We start from the raw sequence: 24,671 nt of genomic DNA on the forward strand, positions 1-24,671 counted from the left end.
ATTGACTGCTATCACTACCTAGATACTGTGTAAAATGTGGCTACTAACGCTACTCCTTAATTTAGGTTTACTAAATCCTTTCCTGGATTTGAATCTTACTGCTTTCTAAGGTCAAGTTGATTCCAGGATCTTGTGTCTTAGGCTACTAAAACGCATGTACTGCATTTCATTAACAGACTTCCGCAGTATAATGAACTTTGATTCCAAACCAAGGTAATGATAAAATCTTAGTGGTTATAATTAATGTTGCCAACTCCACACTGAATACAGCATTTTCCTGAAACAGACTTACTCTTTCTATACACACTATGCATACATCATATCTTACTGTACATATTAGTACCTGTATATCATATTACTGTTTGTCTTCCTGCTTTTGGGTATCTTTTAAGATGCAACTTCAGTGTAAATTGCTTTTGTTCCACCTTACTGAATGTAATGTATAGAAGTAGTCTCAAATACCTTTTCTGTTAACTTTTTATCTGAATATGATCATACCTACAAGTAGGAATGTTACTTGAAGACTTTGGAGCTTAATGTACTACTGTTGCACTACCTATAAATTTTTTTCCTCTTTACTTTTTCCTTTTTTTTTTTTCCCTTTAGGTTAGAAATTCTGTGGCTTACTTTGTGTCAGTTTCACAATTCTGTGGAAATTGAGGTCAGTAAAAAAACCAAACAAAACAGTGTATTCTGAGCAGTATCAGAATACATAATGTTGTATTTAATTCTACAATAAAAGCTGGTATTCAAACTTTGTATGTTAACACAGTCTGGAAAAACAGGTTGAAATACACCTTCTATTTTAGACAAATGGCTTCCATATCTCAAAATGTAGCCTAAAAATGGAATAACAGAATATAGTTTTCTACTTGGCTTAAGATGTTACTTTGCTATTCATTTAAATTAAATAGATTTCTGACTCGGTTTAAAGAATCTTTTATGAACAAATTTCTTGCCTTTTAATGGCCCCATTGCTATTCCAGTTAGTATACCAACTGTGTATGTTAGATATCCGAGTGTGTGAATGCTGATGTACAAAATAAGGTCTATCTTGTAGAGAAAAATCATTGTAGGTGGTTTCTTATATGGCGGATAGGTTATTTAATATGTCTGGCTAATTTTTCTAATAGGCTGCACTGTTCAGAATGGGAAATTGGAAAACACAAAGAAAAATCTATGTATATTTTTAATTTTGTTTTGAGGAAAGCACTATGTGAGCCTGAGGCTGGAGACTATTGTAGTGAAAATGCAAAAACAATTAAAACCTTTCCTTTTAAATTGCTGTTCTTATGCATTTTACAGAGAGTAATTACATTTTTGTGGAGAAGTATGGTGTTTTAAAGGTGTGATATAGGATATTTGACATGTTCTGCAATTCTTTTGCTTACTTTTTTAATAATGAAGCAGCTATTTATCTCTGGCAGGGTAAATTAGTAGGAAGAGCTATTACATATTTACATATACATATATGTTACAATAGTAGCTTATAACATATGCTAATCACAGTATTTATCATTTCTGTACTCTGTGTTTACTTCTTAATGCTATAAACTCTTCTCAAAAATGAATGCACAAAATACCAGCCACTGAGCAGCTGTATGTGTTGTAGAAATTTGTGGTTTGTATTATCACTTTAGTTGCATGTTTTCAGCTATTAATAGTGTATATTAAAAAAAAAAAAAATCTTATTTCTTAAATAGTGGTCTGGTTTTGGTAGAAGGGCCAGGGAGTCACTGCCTCACACAGGGATAAGACAAACCAGCTGATTGGTAGGGTTTTTACTCTATCTCAGGAACGTGGGGTTTTTTGCCCTAGGCCGGTAAAATGGGTACTTTCACACAGAAGTGAACACTGCTGAGCTTTCTTGATTTTTGAGGCAGCAGCTGCTAGCAGATGATGAGTTTCTGTAGCTCATACACATCTTGTGTAAGGACAAGTTATGATCTTTGGTGGTCTTTTAAAAAAAACAGAAAAGCTAATGACTTTCTGAATTATTCCATACTAAAGCAGGAGCTGGCAGAGGAGCAGAGCTTTTACAAGTCTGCTCGCAAGTATGAGACAGAGTACTTGACAGCTACTTGTTAAATCTGTTTTTGTAAGGAAGTGCAGCAGATTTAGGAACGTAGAGGAAAAAAAATAGTTCTTCAGTGTTCAAAGTCATGTTTTTCCCCTGCTCTCCAAAGTTTGTTGGCTTTTATTCCTGCTTTGTTCCATCAGCACAGGGATACTGGCAAATACCAACCAGCCTTGATACCAGAATTACTGCTGAAGATCCAATAACTCAGGGAGATGTACAGCAAAACAACACAACTTCAGTATGTTTTTGATTAAATGATAACTAGTAAGGTCTAACAGCCAGCAATCAGGATCCAAAGTTTGTTAGTCAGGGCTTCTTTGCATATAATATGTGTTCTGGCATACTATACGTGTCATCCAGCATGTATATTGAGAAGCAAGCATCTATGTAGATTTTTTTTTTTAATAGGTTACTATAAATATTGGTCCATCCATCCTGTACTTGAAACTGGCATGCAAGCAATCTTGAGAACAGAAAGGATACATGATCAGCTGCACACATAGTTTGTTTTGGCTCATGTCAGTCTGTTTTACTGGCCTGTCAGCTTCGGTGTTCATACATCCATCACAGTCTGCAGCAGCTGAGAGTTCTTCTCTTAGTTTTGTTAGTGATGCTGAAATGATCGTGCTCTTTCTGTCCAGTTAGGCACAGACATTTAGAACACCTCTGAAATTGCCTCGTATTCAAACTTGTCCTGTGTTTGCATGAATAACTTGATAGCAATTTGCAACTCAAAGAAATGGAATGGGGCTTGGAAGTTGAAGGAACAATCTTTCCTTCTGTTAGCTGAACAGTCTTCGTCCATTTGTATATCAGGCTGGTGTACCTTCGAGGTAAACCTAGAAGACAGGAGTCGTATGTTTTCAGTTGCAGTGGTTCGTAATAGGGAAAACTGTAACAAAACTCAAATCAGCTCTAAGAACCAGACAAATATCTAATGGCAGCATTTTGAGTACTGCTGATCGTACCATTATGTGATTCTGAAAATACAGCCAGCTTCATAGTTACTGAGAAGTATTTGCTTAAATGATAAACTTTATAAAGACCAGTGTAAAATTTCTGAATCATAATTCCTGTTTTGTACTGCCTATAATTAATTATATGAAATATAACTAAGCTTATTCCAACTTTGATTTCTACTTCAGAAGATTTCCACAGGATTATGAACATTTTGATCACTTAGTGCATGAATTATCTCATTGCATTGCACTACTAAGGGAATCGTCTATCTGATAATGAGCAGGGGTGGGAATCAGAGTGATCCCTTCTTGTTCCTTCTATCTGAGAAGTTAGTTACTTGGCAGAAATGGGATGTTTTGAGGGTTTTATAGGTGAGACTGGCCATGATCTGGAGGCTCACATCATATTTCAATGAACTCTTAAAACCAGCCAAAAGCTGGAAGGTCTTTTAATATAGGCCATCCATTCTGAAAGCTGCCTTTTCTGTTGCAGGTCTCCAGTAGTTCTGGTTTAATTCCCCCCTTCCAACCTCAACCGTTCTGTGATTCTGTGGCGATCTGCATTTGTTTAGAATTTTTCTTTCAATTGAGTATTAATAACTAGTGTCCAATTTGAAGGAGAATTTTTTCAAAACCTCCAACAACAGAAGATAACACTTCTGATATGTACATTAAGCAGTCATATATGATTTCAAAATGTGCAGGGGGAACAGTCAATACCGGATGTCCTGAGAATTTGAATTCTTAATATTTAAGCTATAGAACAATGTTCATGTAGCAGGTACTTTTCTTTGTTGTCTGGAAAGAACTGAACAATACAGGATATAAGATAAAAGTTTGTGCAAGAAAATGCTAATACTTTTAAATTATTTAAAAATTCCTGGTCCCACTTCTGAAAGAAAGCTAAAACTCTCCTTGGGTTCCATGAGGTAACAAATGAGCAGAGTCACCGTTGTATGAATTTCTAGAAGTACGATGCCTCCTTAAGCACTGAACAGTTCCATTTTTAATTTTCTGTAGTCCTTTTGTTGTTATAATTTTGTAAGTTGCAACAAACTGTATACATTTTTAACTATAGTGCTATAATAGCGATTGTTTAAAATGTTAAATATTCTTGGTATAATTCAGTTCTCTCTATGCAGTTTCTACCCGTGTATATTCCTTCAGAAGAAGAAAGAAAAAATCCAGTGTTATATGCCAATAACGTCAGACATGTAATGGCAGAGTAAGTATGTTGTAATATGGAATTAAAATAGATGTGTGATTTTAATTTTAGGATCAAAAAAATGTCATGAAATCAAGTCAGTGTAGTTGCCGGCTTGCAAAGAAGCTTGTAGTCTGCAGTTGTGTATACAAAATATATAGCAGCCACTTTTCTCTGTGAGGAGGCCAAGGAGCCACAAATACAGCAGGAACTGTAGGAGTTGGTGGTGTTGGTTGGTTTTTTTTAACATGTCTTCGTATAACAAGCCAGTTTTGCCTGCTGCTGTGGGTACTTAGTCTTCTGGAAAGAAAAGTATAGTTGAATTTTAGGGAAGTTAATGTAGCTGAACTTTGTGCTATTGAGGTTGCATTTTAAGCTATGACTTTAATGAGGTTAAGAATAGTTTTGTGTATTCATTGTTAATCTGTGTTTATTTCAAATAGTAAAGCACAGGAAAGCTGCTTCTGTTGGAAACAGAGCACTGATACTTTGCAAGCTAATTGAAGTTGAATGTTAATGTGATGACACAATACTTGTCTATAGTGTATAATAAAGCCAACACTGAATATGCAGACCTTCATTCTCTGTTGTATTTTTGATTAACATCTCTTGTTCATTTTTTGTCCTTTCAGTAAATCTTCCATTAGTCAGTAGATGCTCTTTTCAGTCTGTACAGAGAACCCTCAGATCTATGATCATTAATAAGTCTTGAAGGATTTATGAATCTTTCTAATCCTAATTTTGAAAGAACTTGTGAAATACTAATTTCCTTTGTGTAACTTCTCTTCCGTGTCAAAGTTACCAGTTTCAACCAAAGGCCAATTTGTAGATAGAAACTGGTCGTTCTTCTTGGGTTTATAAGCAGAACCCAGCTCTGTGAGTTTCTGAAGTATGTTGGTCCTATAATATAGCAATAGATCAATACACAATCCATTATGCAAAAGGACATTTCTCACAAAAGAAAAAACAAAAGGATATGTCTGGATCAACCTGTCTTAAAGTTGCAGTGACCTCAAAGACTTTTGTTGTTAAGACAGTCAGCTGGCACTACTTAAAAGTGTTGTCCTCAGACTTTGGGTAGAAGGCCATGTTATTAAACCTTCATTCTGAACTCTGCTCCCATGAGATGACAGGGATTGTGTGGTATAAGAAGTTTTGAAAGCTTGTACAATTTTTACAGCAACCAACATGTTGAAAGCCTTCCCTTCTATGTGTGCGTAGGAAGAGACGTGATCTTCCTCATCCTTTTGTTTCTTCTTCCTACGTCTGAAGAATTAGGCATTTGGGGTAACAGAAGTGGGATGCAGGCCTAAAGGGAAGACTGTCAGAATGGGAAATAGCAAATATGGCTTGCTTTGAGACGAAGAAGGGGCTGTAGATGTGTTGATGTGAAAGGAAAATAAATGTGTTTGGATATAGAAGTTCTGAAGTTAAAATGCAGATGGGAATACAACAGAATGCTGATGCCTGGATACTGTGGATTACTGTAGACCAGTTGAAATAACATCAACATAGCCAAAATGCATTTACTTCTGACCACTTCCAGATCTTCAGAATCTCCTAGTTCATTCATGTGGCTTTTGGTGCAGGAGGTATCAGCTCAGATGCTGTCAGTCTGGAGCTGTAGCAGTTGCAACTCTAGCATCTCAGGTGCTATTTGGTGCTGGCGTTACACTCTGCTGAATAAAGGGCAGTATTACTGCTTCGTCGAGATTTCTCTCTGTGGTGGGTTGACCCTGGCTAGGGGCCAGGTGCCCACCAGAGCCGCTGTATCACTGCCCTCATTAGCTAGACAGGGGAGAAGTACAACAAAAAGCTTATGGGTCGAGATAAGGACAGGGAGAGATCATTCTCTAATTATCATCACGAGCAAAACAGACCGAACTTAGAGAGGGAATTCATCTTATTTATTACCAAGTCAAACAGAGTAGAGGAATGAGAAATAAAATCAAATCTTAAAACACCTCCCCCCACCCCTCACATCTTCCCGGGCTCAATTTCACTCCTGGCTTCAACCTCTGCCCTCAGCGGCACAGGGGGACGGGGAATGGGGGTTACAGTCAGTTGATCACATGTTGTCTCTGCTGCTTCTTCACCCTCAGGGGGAGGACTCCTCTTATCGTTCCCCTGCTCCAATGGGCTACAGTCCTTCACGAACTGCTCCAGCGTGGTCTCTCCCATGGGGTGCAGACCTTCAGGAGCAAACTGCTCCAGCATGGGTCCCCCACGGGGTCACAAGTCCTGCCAGCAAACCTGCTCTGGCGTGGGCTCCTCTCTCCACAGATCCACAGGTCCTGCCAGGAGCTTGCTCCAGCCTGGGCTTCCCATGGGCCACAGCCTCCTTCAGGTGCCTCCACCTGCTCTGGCATGGGGTCCTCCACGGGCTGCAGGTGGAATCTCTACACCCCCTCATCCTCCCTCCATGGGCTGCAGGGGGACAGCCTGCTTCACCATGGTCTTCACCACGGGCTGCAGGGGGATCTTGCTCCGGCGCCTGGAGCACCTCCTCCCCCTCCTTCTGCACTGACCTTGGTGTCTGCAGAGTTTCTTACATCTTCTCACTCCTCTCTCTGGCTGCAAAAGCTCTCTCTAACTTTTTTCCCTTCTTAAATATGTTATCACAGAGGTGCTGATTGGCTTGGCCTTGGCCAGGGGCGGGTCCATCTTGGAGCCGGCTGGCGTTGGCTCTGTCAGACACAGGGGAAGCTTCTAGCAGCTTCTCACAGAAGCCACCCCAGCTACCAAAACCTTGCCATGCAAACCCAACACAGTCTCCTTTTCTTGAAGATTGAGTCAGTGACAGCGTACCATTTTGATGTCAAGAGGTCACGTCAGGATCTGTTTAAATGTCTGCTTTCCCTTTCCTGCCCATCATATTTTTCTGGAAGAAGAGTCTAATCCTACAGGATATTTTACAGCAGCAGAGGTGACAGTCCCAGATGATAATGTATTTGTGACTTTAGAACCAGTGTTGTGGCAAAACCTTATGTCTTGCCCCTGATTTCAAGGGGAGTTGATAGAAATTGCTGAGTGCATCAGTAGTGCACTTTCCACTCCTGAAATCTGTTTGCCTTCATCATAATCTTGTCTTATGAACAGCTTGACAGGATGTCTGATTCTTATGCTGCTTCTGCTACCCTATGGAGAGTTTTTGGTTTAGCCTTATTTGTTTAGCTTCTCTGTGGGCATAACAGATGTGAGTGATGGGGGTCTCTAGATAGTTCCTGTTTACTTATATATACATTGAATATTTGATGGAGATGCTATCATTCAGAAGCTTGCTTCCTTAGGACATTAGTTTCTTGTAGGATGGATGAATTTACTTAGTCCAAAAATGAAATCCAAAGTGAACCTGGCCTTTTGGCTCTCTGTTTCAGGCTGGGAACTTCAAGCATAACTGCTCTCCTGGGCTTCAGGTTCCCTCTGGCAGCCATACCAATAACAAAGAGAGTGCCATTTTTTGACTGCAATAGCACTCTGCAGGTCTTTATTGTCTTCTTTCTCATCCAGGATGACAAGGATTGTATATTTTTGAAGATACATTCAAGTGTTAACCCACCATTTGTATCATTCATCTTTTCTGCTGCCATGTTGGGGATGATCATCTCATTGATGTGAACATTGTGAACCAGCAGTTACTCAGTCCAGATTACTATTCTGCAAGCACCCTTTCCCGCTGTTTGTCAGGACCTCATTTGACAGACTGTTTTTCTAAACTAAACCTAGCTCATGTTTTAATTCAAATGTAATGTGAGCTGATCACTGCATGTTGTTTCAGTATTTGTGCACTGATCTGTCACCAAATTCCATAAGAATCCAGGTGATACATTTCCATTTTTTAACAGACACTGTCATGGCAGTAAATTAATTTAAGGCTCACAACCTATGCAGACCTTTCAGTTGGGCCTGTGGCTGTTTGCTTCCCGCAATGCTGACTTGTAGTGCTATCTTTCACTGCAGTCCTTCTCATCAGGAGGATGATCGTTTACAGCATCTATAAAACCCCAAAGTTTCTTTCTGAAAGGGTTTCTTAATCTCACCTATGCAATTACCAGTATTTTAATGTCTGTGATCTTCAACCTTCTTTCTCACTGACAAATATTTATTTAATAGCATTGTGCCAAAAACTAGAATCATGTGTAGTCTTGTTACAGCTACTCATCTCGCTGTGTCTTCAGTTTTGGGGATTATCTGTGTAATCAGAACTGTAATTACTCATGCAGGATAGCCACTGCTGCTAAATAGTTAGTCCATGCTTGTCTTCGGATCTTTTTCTTATTCTGCACAAAAGGTATATGCAGATTAATCTGCTGTGTAAAGCATGGCCCCCTACTTTATTCCTATCAATATGCTTTGCATGAGATTTTCTCATACAACCTATTTTGTTTGAGTGAGTCTGTCTTGTTTGGTCTTTCTACTCTTGTTCTGACTGCTGCTCTGTTTAGTCAATGGCCATCTCATCCACAACATGCTATCAGGGAGTGTGTTTGGAGTCACTTTCAAATCACTGAAAGTGTTGAATGCTTTTAAATATGGCAACAGTCCATGCAGATTCTTCCTTTAAAATAAATAAAATATGGTGATATCTGGAGTTTTAATTCATTCCTATGTTTTTTTTATTGCTGTAATACAGTTCTGAAACCACCGTGCTAGTAGATCATGCTGTGTAGATACATATTATATTGGCTCACTTTTCTAAGTATTATTTGCAATTGCAAAATCATCATTTTGGTCTTCATGTATGTGAGCTATTATCACCTTACGTTGATGGTAGTCAACATGGCTTATTTTGATCTGTTAATTTATTAATTTCAGCACTTACTGTTTCTTCTATATTTTTCTAGTTGAGTGTCAAACTTTCTGGCCTACATTGTTACATTTTTTATTTATTTTATCTTCAAAGTATTAACTCATGATGTACTGGAATTATGGTAGGATTGTAAAATTGTCAGTGTGTAGACTTGAGGCTTTGATCCCAGCTCTTCTGGAATCATTAGGAACAAATCATCTGACCTTGCCATCACAAGTATTTATTTCTAAAAAATTCTTAGTGATAAAGGAAACATCTCTACCACTGTTAAAGCATTGGGAAATACTTCATTTTATTCATAAGATATGTCATCTTAATTGTTTCCTAATGTAAAGTATTTGTTGCATATGACAGCTTTTTTTGCCTCTTGGGAATTTTACTGTCCTCAGCTAGTAATAAGTTATGTCACTGTATTTTTTTTCCTTAAGCTTTAAAAAGTCTTTTGCTTCTTAGCTGCATCAATTGCAACTTTTTCTCTGTCTTTATCTTTCCATGTTGTTTTTATGCATCATCGTTTCTAATTTACTCATGTAAGGTTTGTTTGTTTTGTAGTTGGTTTGTTTGGGATTTTTTCCCATTAAAAAAAAGGGGCAAAAAAACCTCCACCACATTAGTTGTCTCTTCATTGTGGCACTGTGGCCTTTTGCCTGTATCGATTCTTGAACACCTAATTTTCATTAGCCCTATTTTTCTGGAAGGCATTCTGATAGTTGTAAAGTAATCAAAGTGCTAGTTAGGGCATAGAAATACTGCTTTAAAGAAAAAGTAGTTAACTCTTTCACTCCCACTCTGCAAAACAGAATTTGTTAGTTTGTTACCTTACTATCCATTAGGGCTCAAACATATTTAAAAGGAGTATGTTGGTAGCTCAGCTTCCAGTTATGTGCACATACTGAGCACTATTCATTTTGTACACAAATAAGCCCATGATAGTGGAGGCAGCTAATTGTGAAAATCTGCACTGCAGGCTTTTTGTGCAAGTCTAAAGTAACCTCACCCATAATTACAGATGTAAGCTGCTTAGATAATTATACACAGACCTGTTGGACACTTATTAACAAATAAGCACAATTTGTTTTGCTTTAGTTTGTTTCTCTTACAGAGACTGTCTTCAGAATAGGAAAGAATATGGTTTAGATGGTACAATTTGGGGGAAAAAATACAAGTTAAAATATTGCAACTTTGTATGCATATGGCAGATACTTAGACTGATACCTGATGGAAACTGGAAACCATTGCTCCTTTGTTTTTCAAAACTAAGCATCTCAGAACTGAAGTTCTATTGGCCTTCCTCATTTGAGCATTTCTGTTTTCTGATCTTTCTGGTGTTAGAACTTGACATTATAACTACATACATGACACTAACCAGGAGTTTGGAAATTTCTTTTGCAGCAAGCCCAGAAAGGCAGACTTCCTGTAGAAACAGCAAAATGTCATAGTCTGGCTTGCATTTTTCCAATAACTTTGTTTTTCTTCTCCACTTACACAAACTTTTAAAGACATGTTTTTATATTTAGAGTAGATGCTCAAATCAATTAAAGTGCAGAGCATTAGACATGGAACTTGAAAACATCTGTCTCATGTTTTCTCTGTCAAGTTCTTGCTAGGATCACTTTCCCCTTGTTGGAGCATGTCATACTGTTAAAGCAGTAACTCTTATCAGCTTGACGTATGAGGATTGTGTTCTTGCTTTTGAGAAATGAGTCCTTTTTTCCAGCACGCTGGTGAAGGCGAAAGATATTACGGATAGTTTTCTGTGTTCGTTTCACATTTTGTCATCTTCTACGTAGTCAAAATCAGGTGGTTTTTTTCTTGCAGGCTTTGACAGCATCAGAATGTGATCTCTGCCACTGTATGTGATATGTTAATGCTAGTTGCTGAAGAACAGCCTTGAGAATGTGTGTTTACAGTGGCTTACTAGTCTATCTTGTGGCTATTTGTTGTATATTCAGTGACCAATTAAATCTAACTTTGGAGAAACTGCTGTGCTCAGTGCTTGTGCTATCTGAAGTTTTATATGTGATTGTGCAGAAGCACTGGTTGGATGCTTAGCCCACAACTTTGAAATTCAAGACTACTTTTTGTCATTTTTATGCCATCAAGGGCATGAGGATCAGTATAAATGGAATTACTGAAGTGCTGGAGTTAACAAGCATTCATTTGTTAAGGTTTCAGGCCAAACACAAAAATGGAGATGAGAACTACATTGTGCACTCTGTTTATTTCTGTGAATGCTGTAAGTGTGGCAATTAGGCAAACGTAGTTGCTGAACAGGGTTAACTATGCAGCTTCTTGCTAATTTTATTTTCTTAAGGAAGAAATAATTTTTTTAAAGTTAAGTAATATTTTGCAGCTGTCTGGTTTGAACTAGATTTTTGAATGCTGACAACACGGAGAACCTGCTTCATTTTTCACCCCTTGAAGACTTGTGACGTACAAGCCTACATGATCTTATCAAGAAAACATGTCCTGTAATTGTTGGTCTGAACACAAGGGATAAATGCAGCCATTAGCAGCTTCTTTTTCTGTCTAAAAATTAAACCATCATGAGATACTAAATTCTTGATGTCAACTCCAGACTCATGACTGGTCCTTCATTTACTTGGAGAATGTCACAAAGTAGGAGTAGTCCAAGGAGAGAAAAGGAGTTATCTACCCTGGCCTTCCAAGACAAAATAGGTGAAAACTCTTCAGCTTGGAAAGAAAGAAAGAGAGAAAGAAAGAAAGGAAAGGAAAGGAAAGTGGAGGGTTGTTTTGAAGGTCAGTAAAATCATGAGTGTTTTGGCAATGCATAGTAAGGCAAGTTTGTTACTTTTCATAGCAGAAGACATAGAAAGCACTTAACAGTAGATCAGCTAAACATAAATGGAAATATTTCTTAAAACACATACAAAACTGTGGCATTCACTACCACATGCATAAAATGATTTTATCAGAGCTGAGATACTGTAAAAAAAAAAAAAAGTGGTCCATCAATGATTCTAAACCACAGTGGTACAAATAATCTCTAGTTCAGGAAGTTCCTGTGTAGATGACTAGTAGAAGCTGGGGTTATTTGTCCACCACATTTTGTATGTCTTTTTCCTGAACACCTGATAGTGAAGTAAAATACCAAATTTTCTATTCTTTTAATGTCTTCAGCACCCTATAAAGATTATAGCCAATTTAAAGCGGGGGGGGGGGGGGCGTTGAGCAGCCTGTGGAATATTTTCTTGATTAGTTCACAGTCCTGCTTATTAACAATCTAAAACATTGAAAATGTTTTTGTCGAAGTGTGGATTCAAAATGTCACAATATTGCCTGTATTATTTTCTCTCGTTTTGCATAATATTACAGCAGTCACAGTGTGGTTTATGTTCAGAATTTTGTACGTGTAGTGGATTGGTATGCAAAAAATGAGAAAGTAATTTATTTTTGTATTATGACTGCACAAGTGTTAGACGTAGGGAGCTGTTTGGTGTGAGAAGTCAGGATATAACAAGTATAACTGTTCAATGTAACAGATTGGGTTTACAAGAAGTCTTTTGGGGTTTTGGTTTGTTTTGAAGTGACTTGCTGACTTCGGAATTTCATGTAGTGTGATATCATGAAAGGTAAATAGCCAGCATTTCAGAGAAGGTAAGGAAAGAGAGAAAATCTCAAGGTAGGTCACGGACATGCACATCTGGCCATATAAAATTGCTGAATAATAAAATGGCCAGGCTTAGGTTAACTGACTGTGAAAGCAGAAGTAGCATGAAAGAAAGAGGAAAAAAATGCTTCAAAATGAAGATATGGGAAAAGCTGTTATATTCTTCATTTATTAAAAACATTAGGTTGCAGTTGCAATTTGCAACTCAAATTTCAAACGGAAATTATCTTTTTTTTTCCCCTAGCAGTTGAATTAAAATAGAGGAAGATTGCCCTAGAGATGAGTTGGAATATATTGGTAACTGGTTCTGTAGAAAATCCTGTGAGTTGCAGTTGTACCCAGACTTTACAGTGAACTCTCGTATGCCAGTCTTTATTCTAAGAAATTGAAAAATTCATAAGTCTTAGCCCAAATAATAAACTGTATATGTTCCCCAGCTTCAGTTTCTTCAATGTTCTGCGCTGAAATCCAAGGTCCTTTTGTGTTGAATTGCTAGCCCTGTACACTTGTGATTTATCTTCTGAACCCAACAGCCCCTTGAACTCTAATTTATCTGGCCTTGGTTGATCCTATGACTGAACTTTACTGCAAGCAAAAGTTGTTTCTTCCCCTTCTTTACTTCTGATCTTTGTAATTCTGAAAGTCTGTATGTATATACAAACACACTGTTTCAGTTCATTTTGCTTTTTTTTAGAAGTCCCAAGGCTGAAAAATTCCCAACAGGTGATCAAGAGAAGATGCTTTTATCCATCTCAATCTTGTTTTGTGTACGTGTTGACACTGGACATACATGCAGGCATTAACCATAGTGGGAATTTTCCTGTATTGATAGCACTATAAGCCTGGCCCAAATAAACAGTGCACACAGCTATAAAAAGATGCAGGTTGTACTTTCCCCTTATGGTTTGGCTACATATGAGATTATTCCTGCTTTTGTTTGGAATTTGTTCTGTATCATAAGTTTGGGTTTGGTTGGTTGGGTTTTTGTGGGGTTCTTTAAATTCCTCTTTGGCTAGGCTCTGTTAGCATGTTTGGGGACCATTATTTAGGAGAAGTTATTTAAATCTGGCATTGGTTCTGGGATGGCAGTCAGTCAGGCTTCTACCACTCCAGGTTGAGTGGCCTGATCTTTCTTAGTCATCTTTCTTTTGATGTGTTTGAAAACTTTCTGACTTTTGGTTTTAACAAGTTATTGTTTCTTGCTTTGGCTTGCCACCTTATGGTTATGTTTTAACTTGTCTGTCTTCATGTTCTCTCAAGGAAAACAGTTTTTTTCAAACAAAGTCTTTTTGTTCTAATTACCACCTTTAGTCAGTTGTGGAGTCATTCTGGATTTCTTTCTTGTCCTTTCAGAATCTTTTTTGATAAGTGACTTGTCACTTCTCCTGATTCCCAAATATGGTCTGTCAGTTTGTACTACAAATGAACACTTTACCCTTTCAGTTTTTTAACTTTTTTAACCAACTTCCCCTTTTTGTGTAGTTGCCCTGTGCTTCAGCCGATTGCCCATAAGTTCCTGTATTTCTGTTGTGTGCTATGCCTACTGTTGCCTCAAGATCTGATTAAATTTGGTGTAATGTGCCTGGCTGAACAAGATCTTTGGTTTATTACCACATTCTTTTCTGTAAGCTGCTCTAGATAGTACTGCTTATAGTGTGTCCTTGCTGCCCTGGGAGTTCAGCTATTTCACTGACAGTTGACAGGGAAGTTTATAAGGATGATCTAGTGCACACACAATACAAAAGGGGTATAGGAAGTAATCTAAACTGGCAGGGTAGACTCTCCTTCTTTCATCTACCTCTTTTTCTTCCAAGGAAAATTGGTTTTTGTATTGTAGAGTACCAATGATTTCATATTATATAAACAAAATTATATTGAATCCCATATAAGTATTGGCAAGATCTGCAATACCTGACCTCTAACTCAGGCTGAACTCGGAAATGTATTTAAATCCCCAAAGCATGGGGGAGTTCTTTGTCTGAATTTTACACAACATGCATTACTATGTTAACTATAAGTCTATGGGATGAAATATGGTATCACAATACCCTCTTTCCATTCTATTAAGGTGGTTCACTGCTTTGCAAATACTACTAGGACACTCTTCATAGGAGGAGTACAGCGACCAGGAACAGATCAAGAAGAGAAAAATTTGGAGGAACTGAATTTAATTGCTTAGGATCACCCATATGAGGCAATCTAGCTTTCAACAGTCTGCAGGATTTTAAGAGGCTTTTTCTATGTATCTATCTTTTTGGTTTAGTTGGCCTTTTCCTTTTGTTCCTTCCTGTTTGTTGTTTCTTCTTGCAAGAGGGAGGCTGGTCATCCAAAATCACTACCCTGTAATGTCCTTGTTTTATTCATAAGTAGCTTGTAAATAATATCTAATTTTTGAACATGCTTGGTGCTCTTGAGCTTGAATATCTATTAGTGAGGTGTTCTTCCTGAATATTTGACTTTCTTAGACTTAGAGAGAAGAGAGAAACCCTGATCAGTAGCTTTAATCTTAAGTGCATGTCTTACTAATATATTAGAATTCCTGGTGTTTGACAGTTAATTGGTGGACAAAAGAGAACTGGCTTATGTTGTTCACAATGGCATTCAAAGGCTTTGTAACGAGATTTTGGGGAAGAGGCTACTTAACAGAAATTAAGTGGTTATTGCATGGGAGGTAACTGCCTTTACAGATCAAACTGTCTATAATCAAGTGTAAAATGTATAATAATGCAGAGCTTTCATCAAAGCCAGAATGACTGTGGTGTGCCTCAGGGTTTTGTATCCGTCTTGCCATTACTGTATATTAACATCACAGACAACAAAAGGTGGTTAGTAGTAAGGTAGAAGAACCTGTAGATGAAAACAATGAAGGTAAGTCAAGAAAAAATCTTGTGAAGACTTCATTAAACTAGAAGAGGCTGCACAAAGGAGATAACATTCCATACCAATATAAGTAAAATCCAGTGTAACAGAAAACACGACAGGTGAGTAACTGATAGGGAGCAGTGTCTGCTTTCTAAATTGCTTCTTATGTTTGTACACTGATTCTTAAAGGCCTCTTCCAAACCAAAGTGTCTTTCTCAACTTTCTCAGCAAATGTAGTGCAACTACAATATCAGGATTTCCTTAAAATATCTTTTGGTGCTGCTGTTACTACAGAGGATTAAGTTAGAAGTAAAGTGAAAATGAGTACTTAATTGTTTGGCATTTAAAGACTTGGGAGTATTTTTTTCTTCTATTTTTCTGATGTCATACACTTAATACCTTGTGTTTGCCTGGAGTTTAACTCTACTTGCTTTTATACTTTATGTTCTAGACATTCTTTATAGAGAAATGTTGCCCATTGTATAATTTTAATATTATCGGAAGGTAATAGTTGTTCTGGTCAGGTAATTATTGATTTATTAGTATGTTAGTGTAATAATAATATAAATATTTAACATAATTATTAATAAATATGTATTTTTGTTCTAGATCAATTCATTCGAAACCATTGTTCTTCACTTCTATGAAAATACTAAGGAATTTGAAAGTCTATGCACTGCCTAATTTTTCCCTTGTGTTCTTTTATATTTTCACATACTTGTAAAGTCAAAATAGATGTTCTGCGATGTGTAGAGTACCATATTTCATTCTTTGTATATGAACTTTTCTTTTATGGGCTCTTCCTTATAGTTCTTCAGAGTATAGAGCACAATTGTTACAGTATTTCTTGCCATAAAAAAAAAAAGTGCTCAGTTTTCTTAGATTATCTTGCTTACTGTGTTTTGTTTTGTTTTTTTTTTAATTCAAGGGCATTGGGAGTTTCAGTGACAGACTATACATTTGAAGACTGTCAGCTAGCTTTAGCTGAAGGACAACTTCGTCTGCCTTCAGACACGTGTCTTTTAGAATTTGCAAAGCTTGTGAGAAGCCTTGGGTGAGCATATACAGTATTTATATGTAAGGTGCATCTTTATTATATATCTATGTTTGTATAGTGTTCCCTTCATATAACAATATTGCATTTATGAGTATATATGGAATGTCATATCACAATCAGGGAAACACTAATATAAAATTAAACCAATACTGTTCTCTTCTTGCAAGCAGCACCCTTAGATGCTGATGAGTAGAGTAGGTTGTAAAATTTGTATTTTCATAGTCTGACAAGTGAGCAGAGTGTGTCTGAAGGGTTCATTCCTGAAAAAAAAAAAACCCACCTGAAGAGGGTCAGCAATACTGTGAGATACCTAATTGATACACTTAAGAGTCAATTACCCTTTCCTGTGACATCTATGAAGGGAGAACAGTGCTGCCATAGCAGTCTTGTGACTGCATTAACGTTCAACAAGTGAGGGCAGAGAGGTCACCCTTTCCCAAGAAGCACGGAGAAGTGGTTGATCTTTTGAGCAGGTTACTGCTAGATGGACTTTCTAATGAAACTGTAGCTTAGTATATGCAGTATATGCTCTCTTCTCATAGTGTCAGTTCCCTCTGACTTTACCTTTCAGAAAAGCTTCAGCAAACAGTGGAAAAAAAAAAAAATCACATAAACCAAATAGTAAACTTGTTGCTACTGTTTTTTCCTTTTTTCCTGTTTTTCCTTTCATCCTATTGAACAACCACAAACTAAATTTATAGCCTGATCCTATTAACTGCTTTAATATACAAACACCCTTTTCCATTTTTTGTCTCCTCACCTGAAAGTATAGAGCATAGTTCATGTTTCCATTCTGTACTTATTTTCATTCACTAATTTTTCCTTCATCTTCTAGCTTGTGTACATAAATGAAAAAGGAAAAAAAAAAAAAAAAGAGAAAACTATTGGAGAACGAGGAATGTAGGACAGCATACATTATGCATTCAGATGACAAGCATATATTAATTCATTGTCGGAACTTCCATCTGAAAAGACTTCCAGTAGGATAGGAGAGACTTCTAAGGGGAAACATTCTTGCTTTGTTCCAAAGGCTCTGAATTTACAGCACTAAGAAAAAAAGCAAACAAAACAAACAAAGAACAACCCAAAAAACCACCCACGTCTCTTATTATGCAGTTGATAATCCTGAGATTCAGTTTAATCCTCTTGATATATTGTCTGGCTTCTGTCTGCTCAATTTAAAGCTGTTCATTCAAATTATGCTTTTCTGGGGTTTTATTTTGGCCTCTAAAACAGTTATGTGCATTTGTGAGTAAAGTGCCCTACAATCCAAAAGTTCTCTATCTGGTTTGAGCAATTGTACATTTGTGAAATACTATGCTGTCCTGATTTGGATATGTGCCAGTAAGAAGGCTATTATGATGGTATTTTTCTGGCACAATTGGATGAAGATTGTAATATGACTTCATCTCTAATGCACGTTTGATGGCAATACAGTCATTTTGCTGTTTATTCAAAGGTTTTGAGGCCGGGGAGGCATTAAGATCATCCAGTCACATCCCTAAATAACTGGAACAGTAAATTTTATTCAGTGGATTTTGCATCCAGTCTTAATACTTGTTTTCAAGCAATAACATACTTTCAAGGTAACATCCAGTTTTAATACAAGATTTTTATAGTAAGGCAAATCCAGACTTGTTTTTTGGTTTAGATTCTTTGAAATCAAGTTATACCTCACTTTGCTACACTGGAAGAGTTACTTCTATTCACGTTATGTATCTACAGGATTCATTAACATAGTCTGTAAAATTTGCTTAGTCTGTGCTCAGCTGGATGTGATCCAATCCAGAAGCCATGCAGCCACAGCAGCAAGTTCTCGTGCTCCATCTAATGAAGAGCTTGGGCACTGTAAACATAGCTGCACAAGCTGCCAGGTCACAGCTGGCTGAAACTCAGCTACCTCATACTGAACTCTGTGGTAAAATGATTGCTGTATCAATGAGATCAATTGATCATAGTCTTATCTGCTCAAATTCTGCATTCATTAGTCCTCAAGCAGTTATGCTTCTGTTGAGCCTGATAATCTATGTCTGACCAATGAACTGTTTACTAAGCTATATGCAGTCTCTAGTGTAGCTTTCATACATTGTAAATCCTCTGCTTCATTTGATTTACTCTACAATTAATTACCCCAATGTTTAAAGTGATTCTCTCTTTGTACTTTGACTGGATCTACTACCATGTTCTAGACATTGAAGCTTGTTTGGATTTTGTGCCTTATTAAAGACCTCTTCAGAAAGTATTAATACAGTATAATTAAATCTCATCTCCATCTTTTTATGAAGTACTTTTTATGAGCTGTTTTAGGGTAGCTGTTTGTAAGGAGATCCTTAAGTTCCGATTTGAATTGGTTTGTTCCTATTGTCTCATGCTTCTGTTCATTCTGCATTCACTTTGCCCATAAATTAGAAGAACCGTCTAGCCTTAATTGTTCCCCTTTCTTATGTAACTGTGGCTTTTAGGCAATCAGTAGCTCCTTAGAGAATTCCCAGTTTGCAGTCAAATGGTTTTCTAATTTTTTTTCCATTGTGATTATTTTTAGTTTTAACTGTTTTATTTTTTGAAAATTAGAGATCTCTCTCCTCTCTTTACAAAAAAAAAGCCAAATGTAGCACATAGCAATCCAAAGTAGAAATATTTTTTTTTTAGTGACTATTCTGCTTGCTGTTAGATGAGCAAAAACTTCAGGTGACCGACTTCATAAGCCTCAAGTAATTCTAGTGGTCCAGGCCTTTCGCATCTTTTTTGGGGGTGAAGTATTGATAGCCTCATCAGATTTATAGCCAGATTAAGGATCATCTGTTTTGCTTATCCCCTGCTTGACTGTTGTTGTTACTGATATCTTTTCTTTTGCTTTCTGTCTACACTTCAGTTTGTTAACATTCAGTACTTGGCTACTGCATTATTTACTTCATTGTTTCCTGGTTGTTTTTTTCCCAGATCTTTCACTTTTAAAACTCCAGGTATGATTTGGAACATCTAGCAAGGATGGATGTGTCTTACATCCTTCTGTTTTAGTCACTGTTTTCTACTTCTTGATTTTTCTTATTTGTTTGAAGTCTTTTTGGCAAATATTCTTTAAAAAATCAGACTTTCTTCATCTATTTTCTCTTTCTTTTTTTTTTTTTTGAGGCTAGGCAGCACTAATACTTGTACAAGATGGCATATTTTGTCTTCCAGTATGGTAGTTGCCTTCCACTTTGTGCATCAAAAAGCAATAAATATACAAAGTACGGGAAGAACATGGTATGGTGAATGTGCATTTTATTACTGGTATACATGTGGCACAAGACACTTTGAATTGTCAGGTTCTTGATCTGGAAAATGCATTTAGTACGCTGACTCTGAGGTTCTTTGTACTTGCCACTGAAGACAGTATGGCTTTGCTGATTATGTCCACTTCTTTTAAAAGGTATAGTTTGCAACAAATCAACTTTTTCAGGTCAGATTTCAGAAAAATCCCCTATTCTTGCCTTCTAAATTTCTTAGCTTTCTTAGTAGAATCACTCTTAGTAATTTTTTTATCTTTAACAACAGGCAACAACTTATTTTGGAATTCTTTTTGGATTCTTAACTATATCCTTTGCTTTCCTGAGCCTGAGTACTATTGGTGTCTTTTACACATGTGATGGGTACTAGTGATGTCTGCCCTGGAACAATGTTCTACAACCTTAGCAAGCCTGCAAGTTTTACCTCCTTACACACTCACTAGCTCTGGTGAAATTCAATGTTAGAATACCTACTTGTGCTGCATCAATTCTCATGTCTCTTAAAAGCCGTAGTATTTTGGTAAGAATGACCTGAATTAAACAGCAGTTCCATTTTGGCCACTACTCTCTAATATCATCTCATCCAGTTGGCCACAAGGATCCTACTATGCAATGCCCCTATAGGCTCGTAAGATCTGCCAGGAGGAGATAATTACCTCATAGGCCTGGTGCCTCTCTGTTCTTGCTCAACAGCCTTTACCATCCAGACCACAATGCAAACTTCTCCTGTCCATGTGTGCCTGAAATGGTGGTCCAAACTGTAGGTAGAGCTCTGCATCCCCAAAGTAATAACCCCTCACAGCTAACTAACAGTGCTGTGACTTCAAGTGTTCAGCAGTCATCTATAACAAGAAAAAAAAAACCTCTGGAGGATGTTGTCCATCTGTATTCATGATAAAAGCAATACTGACCATTACAGGGGGTGACCACAGATCAGACAACGTAGCAAATACCAACCGTGATAACCCCTGCCTCATGGATCAAGGCAGGGTGTGCCAGAGTATTTGGAAGGTCAGTTTTACAGCTGTTCAATATCCTTTCTCCATTATGACAAGAAGTTGCACAGAAATACATCAGCAGACATAAAACTGAATGTATTGTGCTTTTCTGGCTTAGGGCATGTTTCTCTGCGCTTGCAGTTTAGAGAAGCTAGCTACAAGATCCAGCTGTTCTTGTGCAACCTCCAGCTCTGTGAGACACTAGAAGTTTTTTGGCAGGTTCCCAACATGCAAGAAAGGAGTTTGTTTTCAAATAGTCAAATACAGCTAAAACTACCTTTAAGGAGGTAAGACATCTCACTTGCTAAAAATAGTGGTAATTATGCAGAAAATATCCTACCTTCAGGGATCTGGTTTTCCTTGTGAAGTCTGCTGTGAAGGATTTAATGTTCAGAGCTGTTAATCTTGAAAAATACCCTTTCCATCTTCTGGGACTCAGAAATGACTTTTTGTTCTCTTTAGTGTGCACTGGTCTAAAAAATCAAAACACAACAGTAAATACTGTTATGTATTGTAAAGCCTAGATCCTGCATAGAAGCCATTAGGCAAACAAGTATGATTTCATGAGCGAAGACATCCACTGTTGGCTTTCCAGCTTTTATAGCCTCCATTGGGAGAAAAGTAACAATTTTAAAGGAATTGAGACGTTCAAACCATTTCACATTGGTTCAGAACCTATTGTGGGATTTGGAACACTTGACTTCAAAAGACTTCAGCATAGTAGGTCATGGTCATCCACACATCAATTACTTTCTGATTCTGAAAGGACTAGAGCGAAGTGAGTCCACCTTGAATTACCAGATGTACAATGCAGTCACACTCAAGCTGAAGCAACAAGTTTGCCTCACTAATTCACGTATTCTTTTTTGAGATTGGCTAACATCTCTTTCTATAGTTATAAAACCCAAACCACAAGATGTCTGTAAGATTCCTGGTAAGGTGTGCTACTTTCTGTACAAACCTTCAAACTTCATAGCTTTTTGGATTTAACTGACTGGTGAAGAGATCTCACAAGGATTGAATTCTGCTCACCAAATGAGTACTTACTCAGTTCTAGAAGGTGAATTTTGAGTCAGTTCATTGCAAATCAAATCTCTCTGATTTAGAGACAGATGTTAGACTGAGTATTCTGTGTCAGTGGTGGCTTATCTCAAGGGACGATTTGGATGCCAGCTGTCCTTCATCCTACAGTTGAAATCAATTTTGGCTACTAGACTGGGGATGTATTATCTGTGGATACTTCTTATATGTAATCCTGCATGCGAAAAGCTGAGTTCTCTGTGCATCTCAAATCCTCCATGGATTCCTTTGTCATTGTTCCTGCTACTTTTCTACTTGACAGTGGAAAATGAATGTTTGCAGAGGAGCGTTTTGCTGGTCTTTTTATACTGTCTAGGACCAAAACTTAAGATAGGCACTTTAATGCCAGGATGGAGAACGTATGAATGTTCTGTAAGGGCCATGGATCTCTGGAAGAATTCTTGCATGTTCAGGTCTTGTAATTCATAAATACAGGGCTTGGTGTTGTTTAGTTAGTACATTTTTGGTAAGTCAGTTTAGGTAATGGCAGACAGCATAGTAGTTGTGTTTTTACTTAAATTTTTAAGATGGGTCAATTCACCAAGCAATCAAGGTCTGGAGCTGACGTATCAGGTACGAGCATTTCTGATAGGAAGATTATCTTTTTTCAGAAGCTCATGAGAATGCTGATCTTAAGTATTTTATTCATTCTTGTCACTAAGAGGAAGCTGCTGAGGAGTACCAGCTGCAGTCTGGGAACAATTCTGGTGTGAGCTTTTGAGTTCTGTAAATAACTGCTTTTACTTCTCTGCAGCAGCAAACACCAAAACAGACAACTGCAGAAGAATATTGTAGAAGACTTTATTGGCTTCTTTTGTTTTCACGTTGGAAAGTTTGGATGCCCACATTAGCCTATATCAGTTCAGAGGAAACCTGCTGATCAAGATTTGGTTGATGTTGTATTAGGGAGGGAATTTACTTTTCCCCACATACCTGCAGCACCATTTATTATATTCATAGTAAGACTTATTTTTGCAAAGCAAAACCAGGAAGTTTGACTTAGCAAAAAAAAGAAACCAACCATGCAGTAGATGGCTCCATAAATTTAAAGCTGTTCGTTCATCAGTCAAAATCTGGTTTCACACTCAGAAGGACTGAGGGAATTCCTGTAGTTGTATTAACTTCTGTAACTTTGGGTCACCTCATAATGGTGTCCTAGCTCCAGACTGAATGTGAAAAATGAGGACTGACAAACAGGATTAACAGTATAATCACTGTTATGTAATCCCTGATTTCTTTTAGGCAAGATGCATCAGGTCTTTCCTGTTCAGTGACATTAGTAAATTTGGAATCGTAATTGGTTTATGTTACTGTCCTACAATACGGCCATATTCAAGTGGCCTAAATCCCAACCCAGTTCTCCATGCCTGGTATTTTCTATTAGCTAGTTCTAGACTGTTTCTTGTTCACGATGATCTACTTGCACATATGGCTTATCATCAAGTTAGAATAAATGACACAAGGTTATGAGCAGGGTTCCTAAGCCCTTGCAATAATTTCTAATACAGTTCAAAACTAATGGGAGCCTTAAAATTACAGGAATACGTTCTTTTATAATGAAGTTGCTTAGTAATTCTGATTCCAGAATTTGTAATGTTTTAGACCATTATCATCCATTGCTTCATTTGGTATTTTGAAATTTGTATTCTTAAAACTGGGTTTATTTTTAAAATGTGCAAAAATAATATGCTTTCTAGCCTGAAGCCAGAAACACTTGAAGATGATCTTGATAAATATGCTGCAAGTGCCATGAAAATGGAAAAAGAAAAGATTGATCTTAAAGAATTTTCAGCATACTTGGAATTTCCAGTTTCTGACACATTAGAAAGTATGTTTGCACTTTTTGATGAGGTAAGAAACAACATCATATTTAAAAATTTTACTACTTCTGGTAAACTCTGCTTTAGCCTAATTCTGTTCCAGTTGAATTCACTGAGGTCTGATTTGGGCCAGTGCTGAGTGGTTTTAAGCACTTCACAGTATTTGCCTACTATGTTTCCCTTTTCAGCAAGGTAAGAGCACCTATTGTCAACTAAAGCAAGCATTCAAACAGGTAGAAATTGAAAGGAGTATCAGTTGGATAAAAATAATTTTCTTTCTAGATGCAAAATCTGAAGAGGAGGAAAGATGGCTTCAGGCTAAGTCTTTGCCGTGGCTCGTTGCAACTGAATGCAGTGCCTATTAGCTGATATTTTACTTACCTTGTTAATAAATCACTTGTTCTTCTAGGGTGCCAGAAACCTGAAGGACCTAGGAACTTGGCAAATGTGCCAGTTTTTCATTCCTCTGGCAATCAGTCAAGATGGGGAAATGACTGTTATCTTTGTCTGGATGAGGTGCTGTTTGGACCAGGAGATGGATATGTCCATAGTGTTCTCTCTTAGACCAAAGAGCAGATGTCATGTCTTCAGGGCTTAAATTAGGCTACCTTGTTCTCTGGTTTTCTGACTTTAATTTCAACCTGGTAATTCAGATAGTTTAACGTAAAAATCTTCAATATGCAAGTGAAGGGTGACAATAGCAGCACTGTCTTCCAAGAAACTGAAGTATGACTTATGACTGCGACTCTGAAAACGGCCTGCAGAGCTTTGACCCAGGTTCTTGCCCTGAATTAATTCCATTTTGGTGAGACTTTTTTTGCAGTGGCATATGTAATGATCTTTCTGAATATTCTGCATCTTTAGCAGCTGTTAGTTGTGATAGTTCTCAGGCAAATTGCAG

General features: G+C 37.4%; 1 protein-coding gene across 1 annotated transcript in view; it reads left to right on the top strand.

The window, feature by feature from the left end:
• The window catches only part of LPCAT1 (lysophosphatidylcholine acyltransferase 1), a 67,938-nt gene that overhangs the window by 30,483 nt on the left and 12,784 nt on the right, over nucleotides 1-24,671 (top strand). Inside the window, exons 8-11 of the mRNA XM_075744662.1 lie at nucleotides 607-661; nucleotides 4,182-4,264; nucleotides 16,475-16,600; nucleotides 23,648-23,801. Of these exons, the coding sequence (XP_075600777.1) occupies nucleotides 607-661; nucleotides 4,182-4,264; nucleotides 16,475-16,600; nucleotides 23,648-23,801 (418 nt within the window). The remainder of the gene's footprint in view (nucleotides 1-606; nucleotides 662-4,181; nucleotides 4,265-16,474; nucleotides 16,601-23,647; nucleotides 23,802-24,671) is intronic.

The sequence above is a fragment of the Balearica regulorum genome, chromosome 2 (assembly GCF_011004875.1).
Source record: "Balearica regulorum gibbericeps isolate bBalReg1 chromosome 2, bBalReg1.pri, whole genome shotgun sequence".
In the NCBI taxonomy this organism is placed as follows: Eukaryota; Metazoa; Chordata; class Aves; order Gruiformes; family Gruidae; genus Balearica; species Balearica regulorum.